A 10,775-nucleotide genomic window follows, 5' to 3' on the forward strand; every position below is an offset into this window, starting at 1 on the left:
AAAGCATGGAACGACATTTTAAAAAAAATGAACAATTCTAGTAAGTAAAATGTTGTCAAAAAATCAAAAACGTAATTACTAATTAATCTTGTATAAACAATGTACATACAGATACAATATTAAATAGATTTATCATATTATTTATTAAATAAGTAAAATTAAAAGTAATGATAATCACATAACAAATAAGACATATATATTAAATTAAGTTAAATTAAATTATAGTATTCCATTGATATGGAATAGAACCGGCGGGTGTCATAAAATATTCACATAATTTTTCTCTGTTTTGTTGTGCCTCTGATAACGATCTTACTTGTCTCTCGTGATTTTGTTGAGTCTGAACTTGTCGATTTTCTTGTTGTGTGTCAAATATTTTAGAATGAGAAAATATTCCTTGTTTGATACGAATATAATTATGTAGGACACAGGCAGCTTTTATAATATTATTTATAGTTTCTTCCTTGCAACAAATTGGCCCTTCAAATAAACGAAACTTGGATACCAACATACCAAAAGCACACTTGACGCTTTTGCGGCCTCTAGAAAGTCTATAATTAAACACCCTTTTTTTATTATCCAAACTTCGTTTTGGATAAGGTCTCATTAAATATTTAGTGAGAGGGAAAGCTTCATCGGCGACAAAATAAAATGGAAAATTATTTTCATTATTACTTGAAGGTAAAGGTCTAGGAGGAGGTAATTGTAATATGTCTAAATTTAAAGCACGTCCAAGATTTGAAGTTCGAAATACAGCACCATCACTATTTCTTCCAACTTCACCAACATCTATCGTCGTAAATAATCCATCGGCATCGACACAAGCCATGAGCACAATAAAAATATACCCTTTATAATTGAAATATGTTGATCCTGTGTTCGGTAAACATTTTATTCGAAAATGTTTACCGTCAATAGTGCCCACACAATTCGGGATATTCCATAGCTCAAAAAATCTGTCAGAAATTTGTAACCATTTTTCTTGTAATGGCGAATCCAAATACTTTGGTTGTAGTACATTCCAAATATTTTCAGTTGTGTTTGAAATAATGGTACTAATTGTTGTAAGTCCTCTCATAAAATGATATGTCATAGCTCTATAACTTTCGCCTGTTGCCATAAACCTAAAAAAAGTTTAATATATTATTGATAAACAATTTTTTTTTTTAAAATATAATTTAAATAAAAAATCTAAAATAAATAAAAAAAGTAATATGATAAATAGTTGTAATATGAATTAAGAATATTGTAACAGAATTTGGAGCACAAATATTCACATTGTGCGTCCAACTTCACGGACCTAATGTATTGTATAAGTATTTAAATTGTAAAGGTCTTATCAATTTATTTTTTAAATGATTTTAGTTCAAACATGTAAAGAACGATGGAAAAACATAAGAACAGTATTTCTACATCATTTACGACAAAAAGTACCAAGTAGATCATCGGGTGGTCTTAAAAAAAAATATTATTTAGAAGATGCCATGCAATTTATAATTCCATTTGTTAAAAGTGGCAAGAAAAAACAAGGAAATATATCGATATCATCGGAATTGGAAAAGGACACTAACATGGAAGATATCGAAGAGGAATCAAATGGTGAAATAATAGAATCTGTTTAAGTACCAGGATCATCTGAATTATTGAGCAGTCATCGAGATATAGCAGACGATCACGATAAAATAGAACATAGCGGAAAAAGTATTAAAGTAAATAGTATAATAAGTGATGTTGATAATTGTTTCATGGAATACTTTGAAAAAAAAAAGAAAAAAATGTCAACCACACCAGAATGTGCAGATCAAAAATTTTTGTTGAGCTTACTACCGGATATACAACAAATGAACCCCATACAAAAAAGACAATTCAAAAGGAAAGTTTTGGATGTTATCGGTTGTGTTTTAGAGGATCAAGGTTCATTAAATTCATCTAGTAATTTATGTTCCTCTAGTTATTCTACATTATTGACAGTTGGACATTTGGAAACAAAACACCAGCAGTATAAGAGTAAGTCAATCGATTTTTCTAAAAGAAAAGAAAGTGAATTGAAATCTCAGATGACACTAATTCGAAATACGGGAACTGAAAATGAGTTAGCCCTTAAAGCGTCATTTTTGATATCACTTCGCATTGCAAAATCAAAAAAAAATTTTACCATAGGAGAAGACTTAATTATGCCTTGTATGGTCGATGCCAACCTCACACTTTTTGGAGATAAAGCTGCTAAAAAAATAAAAACAATACCTCTTTCTAATGATACAGTTTCAAATCGCATAACTATGATGAGCGATGATGTTCATCAGCAACTTATAAGAAAAATAAAAAGGTCAAAACTCTATGCTCTTCAATTAGATGAGTCGACTGACATTACTGATAAAGCACTGATACTTATTTATATTCGGTATGTGGACTGGGACGAAAAAGAAATCAAAAAAGAATTCTTGAACTGCTTAGAACTGAAGAAACATACAACTGGCGCTGAAATTTTTTCTGCATTGTCTGATTGTTTCTTAAGTACAGATTTAAAGATGTCAGACTGTATCTCAATTTGTACTGATGGCGCGGCTAATATGACTGGTAGGCATGCAGGACTAGTCGCAAAAATGGAACAAGTAGCTCCAAATATTCAAAGCACACATTGTTTGATACACCGAGAAATGTTAGCAAGTAGAAGAATGAGTGCCGAGTTTAATCAAGTACTAACAACAGCTGTCAAAACAGTAAATTTTATTAAGTCCAGCTCTCTTAATTCACGACTGTTTGCAATGTTGTGTGATGAAATGGAATCCACACATAAAACGCTATTATTGCATGCGGAAGTTCGCTGGCTTTCGAGAGGTCGGATATTAAAAAGACTGTGTGAACTTAGAGAAGAAATAATAATACTTTTATCAAGCAAAAATTGTGACCTGGTTCAGTACTTCAAAGACATAGATTGGAACATGAAATTATGTTATCTTGCAGACATATTTCAACTTTTGAATGAGCTAAACCTGTTTCTTCAAGGAACACAGAAAACCATGTTTCACAGTTACAGTAAAATAGAAGGGCAACAAAAAAAAAAAATTTAAGCTGTGGATCACAAGAATTGAAAAAAACTGTTTTGAAATGTTCAGCACCTTAATGGAGTTCATGAGTGGGGTGAACGAGAATAATGAAGATTACAGTATTACTCAACTTAAACTGATTATTGTTAATCATTTGAATATGTTGTCTCTTAAATTTGAAGAGTATTTCCCTTCAAATCAAGACCCAAGAGATGGTTTCTTATAGATTTTGAATCCATTCAGTGACAATAGCTCAACAAATACTCTACGAATGAAGAGGATATGTTGGCAGATCGTTCCTCGAACATCACGTTGAAAAACTTAAAAAACAATTCATCTTTAGATAAATTTTGGATAGAAGTTCACAGCGAATATGAGGTATTAAGTGAAAAGGCGTTAGGAGTCCTACTTCCTTTTCCTTCAACATACTTATGTGAAAGTGGATTCTCAGCAGTCACTGCAACCAAGACTAAATATCAAAATAGATTGAATGTGACGCCGACACTAAGACTTTTATTAACAAACCTTACTTCAGATATTGATAACATATGCAGTCATATTCAAGCGCAATCATCCCATTAATATAAATTTAATCTAATCAAAATATATAATGTTACTTCTCAATATAATCTAAAATCTAAATTCTAAATAAATAATTTAATTGTATTTTGCTATTGTAGTGGGCCGTTCTGCAAGAGGACGGCGCAATACACCGTTGATGAATAAATATTTGAACGGTTCACGTCTGTGATGTAGAGTCGTTGGAAGGTGTTTAAATGACAAAACATGATGGTTTAAAGTTATACAGATATGTATAATAATGAATAAAATAAAATATATATAATATGTGGTTAATACAAATAAAATAGTAATTTATAATTGAAAGTGTGAGGACAGAGTAATTAAGCTCTGCCCGAGAATAATAAAGATTGACTCTCAGAGCTGGCGGCGATGTAAAGCGCGCGGGCTTCACGACCAGATGAGCGTCGGTGCAGTAAGCGGAGTAATTAGTTAACACTAGTTTAATTCATTCTACTATTCTAAATTTATGGGTAAATGGATACCGTATTTATAGGCAGCCATTTAGGATAAGAGTAAGGTCGATGGGGATTCTGTCGGATATGAACAAGGAAGCTTGTTTCTGTGATATTGAAAATAGGCTCTGTTCCGTGGGAACTACATATCAATACGAGTAAGTATTGATATTGGTTTCCGTTTTGGTTTTGCCACATTAGTATCAATACATGATATAATGTTAGCGGATGTTAGCTACCCGGTGGTTTACTACATGCCTCCCCTGTAAGAAAGAAACCCTATGGTTTCTTTTCACTAATATAATCTCAAAGTCGGGTAAACCATGGCAGTAGGTACCTGTGGTGCGGTTTCTTTTGAAGTTGTGGTAGTAGTAGCTGTTATGTCTTCCAATCTTATAGATTCCATTTCTTCTTGTTGAACCCTTCTTCTTGAGTTTGTTCGTTGTAAGATTTTCGTTCTTCTTTTTGTGAATTAAAATGGTGCGAAATAACAATAATCATGATTCAAATTATTATTATGTTCGTAGAATATAATAAATAATTATGTATAGTTAAATTATTTTTAGTGATGAAGTGTCTTTAAATTGTTCCTTAATATTTGATCTTGGTACGAAATTTTCGTATCCATTGTGATCTTCGATTTTTCCAGGTATTAGTAAATCTCTGTTAGCGTATCCTTTCATATTTCGTTAAGAGTTATTATACCAACTCCTTCTAAAATATGTGTACTTGATTCTTTATCATCTTCGCAGTTGATAATTATATTTTTACTAGTGGTAGCATATAACCACTTATTCTGATATTTAAGTTTATGAAAAATACTAGTTCTTAGTTGAAATTGTCGTATTTCGTAGTTGTTAGGTACTTCTCTTGGTTCTTGTAGTAATTGGACTTCACAAATAGGACGTAGGTTTCTAGGATGTAATGTTTGGATTTCTGGACACAAAAGGAAATCTCTAGCATACTTACATTTAGCATAATGGGAATTATTATAAGTAGTATAACGTTCTTTAGTTTTGCTTATGGCTATAAAATTATAACTAGGTTTGACATACATACAATTCATATTTTTTTTACATATAGGTTTAGGTATTAAATTATATAATATAAAATTATCCTTATGTACTAAATGTATTGTTATTACAAATACCAAGTTATCATTTGAATAATATACTACAATATCTGATAGTTTCAAAATGTCATATACCGTGTCCAAGGTAGGGATATAAGGTAGGTCCCTATCTTCTGGTAAAGATAATCTAATGTCTTGAAATTGGTCAAGTAATTCTTGTGGTCCTATCAAGTAAGGGTGAAGTTGACCTACTTTTGCATTTTCTAAAATAGTAAATAAGGTATCTATTTCGTTTAAATATTGAGTAATGATTAGACTCATGGATGTATAGAATTTAAAAAGAAAATTATATTGCTCTTGTTCGATGGTTCCTAAAGTTTTATTATTACGTTCCTCATACGTATCTTTAATTATATATTCTTTTTCTGTTTTAAGTTCGATAGTTTTCAATTGTTCGTTATTGCGTTTTTCTTGAGTTTTTCTATTTTTAAAAAAATGTTGTATACCGGAATTAAATTTTTGAATACAATTAACGTTACATAATCCGTAAATAGTTCGCGCGATTTTCCCTATTAAAGAAAAATTAATATTTCTACGTTTTCTTTTTGAACTAATGTCTGTATTATGTCCTAGTGAGAATAAAAATAGGTCCCTTTTTCTTTGGGCTTGCTCTAAAATTTCAATAACTGATGTGCGTAAACTTAAACATAGTTCGTAAGTAGGAGTACCTATTAATTCGTTACATGATAGATTTGTTCTTGACCAATAATTAGTTAATTAATTAATAATCTCTCCATACCTCCCATGGGAAGTCAAGAACGACTATTTTAATAGCGATCATTGGCCTATATTAATTAACGTACATCATAGAAACAGCCCTCAGACCCCCTACAACACAAATAAATGGAACCTAAGAAATTCAAACTGAACGCTCTATTCAGACATAATAGACAAAACTATGTCAGAAAACCAAATCCTTAAGAACGAATTAAATACAGATGACATTGATATAATTGTAGAACAATTCACTTCAATCATAACTGAAGCAGCCCATAAATCCATTGGAAAACAATAATACACCCCAAAAAATCTTCCATCCCTTGGTGGTCCAAAGAATGTAATAATGCTATAAAAAATTATAAAAAAACAGTCAACAGATATAAAAAAACCAAAACAATCCCTGACCACATAAATTAAAAAAAAAGCCAAATCCTTATCAAGAAGAATTATAAAACATCAAAAAACTGAATCTTGGAAAAAACTTATAAATGATCTAACCCCCAAAACACCAATTAAAGAAGCATGGAAAAAATACGATTAATAGAAGGCATACAATTCAATGATACCCCCCAAACACTAACAAAAGGAGACAAAACATATTACTTCTCCCTAGGGATGGGTTTTTGACCGGTCAAAATCTTTTAATGACAATTGACCAGATTTTGACTCGTCAAAATTGTCAAAATCGGTCAAAATCTTTTTTTTTCCTGTCCTTAATTCAAATGTTGTATTTAAATGGAAAAAATTTATTAAATGTTAAGACCATGAAATAGTAACAAAAAACATTTTTACACCTATTTAATAATGAATACATACAATTTTGTTAACAAATAAATGAAATAATAAATATCAGTCTTTACTTTTTAGTTTTTATTAATAATGCATAAACTTAAAATAAAATAACAACTTAGTTGAAGAAAAATAAGTTACATTTTTCAATAGTAATTAGTAAAAATAAACAAATTTAAATAACAACCATATTTTAAAAATCACATAAATAATAAATATAGTAGTAAGTTAATAAACAAAAAAAAAAATATTAACATCTTTGAATAAATAAACATAAATTTCATCTTTCAATAGGAATTACTAATTAATAACAGTATAAAATACATATATATAAACTTTAAATTTAAAAACAAGTAAGTCATGGTCATCTACAATCTACATAATTACATTAAGTTAAAAAAACTTAATTACTATCAATTTGCACATTGTATCTATGGTCCTCTGTATCTATTTCCATATTTTTCAGCAATCTAAGGTTATGGTAAACAGATGCTAATTTTCCAGTTGTAGATGTTTTAAGTTTATTACGGTTTTTTGAATGGATATTTCCCCAAACAGACCAATTACGTTCAGCACACGCTGTAGAACTTGGTAATGTTAGCAGTACTTCAGCAACAACAGCTAGAACACTTTTGTTTTTAAAATTACCTTTCCACCAATTTGCTGCTGTAATAGAGTTATTTTTTATAGAGTTAATTGCTGTCCATGATGAACGACTTTGAAAAGGACCACTTCTAGCTTTGAAATTAATAATGTCTGATATAATACTACTTTCTTGTTCACTATTAAGCTCCATGTCTACATTATTTAAATGTTTCCAGATCAACTTAATTAAATCAATAGCATTGTCTTCTTTTTCAGATTTTAAATTCTCTCCTTGGTGTCTTGGATCAAGTAAATAGCATGCATGATGTGTAGGTGTAATGACCTTATTTATACGGTGCTCAATTAATTCGACTATGGATTTTTCATTTTGACTTAGACTTAAAGAAGATGAATTATTTTCCTCAACATGTTTTTTTACTTTCATAAACTCATCATAAACTTCTGAAAATTCACAAGAATCAGACTCCATTTTGGTAATTGAATTGGAGACTGGTGAAAACAAATTTATAAAATGTTGATTTTTTAACCAAAATACTTCTTCATCCAGAATCCATTTTACTATTTGCTTAAACAAATTTTGTTGATTTGATGGTATAGAAGAGGCAATTTCTTCATCAACAACACTTGATTTAAGAGCTTTTTTATTTATCTGTAGCTGCTGAATTGATTTAATACTAGAAGCCCAACGTGTAGCTACAGATGTTGATAGAGTTGAAGTAATCCCATACTGTTCGCGATACTTACTAAAAATATGAGCAGCGACATGATGGTTTTTAAAAAACTGTACTATTTTCTTAACTTGTATTAAATGAGTAGCATATTTTTTTTTGTTTTTCAACATCCATGGCAAAAAATTGCATAGAATGAGAGGCACAACTGTATGTTTGATATGAGGATATTTGTCCTTAACAATTGTCCATGCAGCCCTCATATTTGCTGCGTTATCAGTAGTTATTCCATAAACTTTTTCTGGTCCAATTTCTTCAATGACAGTACAAAGTTCAATTGCAATATAGTCACTGGTGTGTCTATTTTCTTCACATGCTACAAATTTGTAGAACAAAGGTTGAGGTGTAGTAACCATATTGTTTATGATACCTTAATTTCTTTGATTGCTCCACCCATCAGAAACTATTGCAATACATTTTGCGTTTTTAATGCATGGTGATATATGATTACTGGTTTAAGTACAAGTATTATCCAAAAGTTTTCCAGCCAACTGCTTACGACTAGGTAATTTAAATGTGGGCCTTAATGCATCAAAAAAAACTTTTTAAATAAGGACTATCAACAATTTGAAATGGAATATTACTGGCATAAACTGCCTTTGCAAATAAATAAGTTAAATTGGTTTGTTCATTCTGATTCATACGGTCGATATAAGTTGATACCGAACTTTGTTTCATTTTATTTAATTTGTGTTCTTCGTACAATTCTTTTTCAATTAAACTACTTGAGTTATTGTTATTTGTTTTCTTACTTTTATTTACTTGCATAGAAACATCATCTAAAAAACAAAACATAAAAAAAATAAAAAAGTTACTAATAAAACAATGAAACCAAAAAGAAGAACATTAAAAAAAAATTGAGAAAATGTTATGGGTTGTAGCTATAAGAAATTAGAAACTCACCTTCATAATCTGCAAATAAAATAAACATACCTAAAGTATCATTTTCTACTAAACTAGACAACAAATCATCATCTATAGCTTTTGTTACACTGACTTCTTTGTAACTGGGAAGTTTTTTTTTCATTTTATTATATTCCTCTGTAGCTTTCATGTTTATAATAAGTTGGTTTTTAACATATTGTGGAGCTTTCTTGCAACCACTTAAAATGTGTTTAACTTGTCGGTCGACATGCGTAACATACTCTGCAGCACAATAGCGACAAATTCCTAGTTAAAAAAATACCAGTAGTACTTAATAGTTAATATAAATAGAAAAAATAAAATAAATGTACACTTACCTTTTAATGTTTTTTCTACTTCCACTTTATTAAAAAAATTCCAAACAAAATGTTGAGGTTTTGTAGATTTTTTAGCAGACATTTTATATTTTTATATGTTACTTAATACTTTAATAATAAAGTAAGTAATACTTTATTTGTGTACTGTAATACTAATAAAGTAAGACAGCTTGTTATGAGAAAAATTTAGATTTGAATCGTTAACTGACGTTTCACGTTAACAAATATCAAAATCTTGAGGGATAATAAAATAATTATAATATGATAACACCATGGACGATAATTTTGATAACTTATTACAGAAATATCAGCGTGACCAACATAACGTTTATTAGTACAAAATTACAATATTGGACAGCAGATTTGTCTAAAAACGATGTTTACTATAACCATGGAAGTTTTTTTTTTATTTTGACTAGATTTTGACCGGTCAAAATCTTTGTGGTCAATTGACTACATTCTGACCGGTCAATTGACTGGTCAATTGACATTGTGCCATCCTTGCTTCTCCCTAAAAAAAGCTGAAGCTCTTGTTGAAATCTTTGAAAAAAACAGCAGTGATGAAAATTATTCCCCTGAATTTAGAAACTCAACTTCAAAAAATAAAACATATAATCCAATTACATTTTCAAAGGATGAAAACCATTCAATAAACATACCAATCAATGTACAGGAACTCTATGATGCACTTTTTAAATGCAATTCAAGAAACAGCACAGGCCATGATGAAATACCGTATTTATTTATTAAACAACTCCCGATCAGCGCCATCTCTATACTACTAAAAATCTTCAACTTAATATAGGAGAAGAGGACTTTCCCTAATTCGTGGAAAATGGCCATTATTATACCAATACTTAAACCTAACAAAGATCGACATGAAGTTACATCTTACCGACCAATATCTTTAATATGCACCCCAAGCAAATTGCTGGAAAAAATTGTTAGCAAAAGATTTTATTGGACTTTAAAACAAACAAATTTTATCAGCAACCAACAATTTGGTTTCCAAAGGAATAAGTCCGCCATAGATGCTTTAACTCTAATGACAGAAGACATATACTCAGCCTTCAACATCAAACAACACGTACTATTAACTTCACTTGACGTTGAAAAAGCATACGATATGGTTTGGCGCCATCGAATACTAGATATACTTCAAAAAAATAAAATTAATGGCAATACGAGTACACTCGCCTATATCTCAAATTTTCTATGAAAACGATCCTTCTCGGTAAAATTAAACGAAACCCATTCCCGTAACCATAATTTCCAAATCGGCATACCTCAAGGATCAAGTTTAAGTGTCACCCTCTTTATAATAGCTATTAACGAACTTCCAAGTATTATACCTTCACCACTCAAAACCATTATGTTTACCGACGATAGTACTATATACTGCAAAGGAAGAAATATAAACACATCAATAACAATCATGCAAAACGCCATCCATGAAATCAGCAAATGGGAAAAATCTA

General features: G+C 30.2%; 3 protein-coding genes across 3 annotated transcripts; 1 reads left to right on the plus strand and 2 right to left on the minus strand.

Annotated features, from left to right (window-relative positions):
- Positions 1–214: 214 nt before the first annotated feature.
- On the minus strand, positions 215–1,105 carry LOC112685669 (protein ALP1-like). Its single transcript, XM_025557606.1, has one exon. It carries the CDS (start codon positions 1,091–1,093, stop codon positions 215–217), a length of 879 nt encoding a protein of 292 aa, XP_025413391.1. The 5' UTR covers positions 1,094–1,105.
- A 2,224-nt stretch (positions 1,106–3,329) lies between these two features.
- Positions 3,330–3,629, plus strand: LOC112685670 (protein FAM200A-like). The gene has a single exon (XM_025557607.1). It carries the CDS (start codon positions 3,330–3,332, stop codon positions 3,627–3,629), a length of 300 nt encoding a protein of 99 aa, XP_025413392.1.
- Positions 3,630–7,125: 3,496 nt separating this feature from the next.
- On the minus strand, positions 7,126–8,412 carry LOC112685671. The gene has a single exon (XM_025557608.1). The coding sequence runs from the start codon at positions 8,410–8,412 to the stop codon at positions 7,126–7,128; it is 1,287 nt and encodes a 428-aa protein (XP_025413393.1).
- Positions 8,413–10,775: the final 2,363 nt, after the last annotated feature.

Source organism: Sipha flava, unplaced genomic scaffold, assembly GCF_003268045.1.
Source record: "Sipha flava isolate LNK unplaced genomic scaffold, YSA_version1 286_pilon_pilon, whole genome shotgun sequence".
Lineage (NCBI taxonomy): Eukaryota > Metazoa > Arthropoda > Insecta > Hemiptera > Aphididae > Sipha > Sipha flava.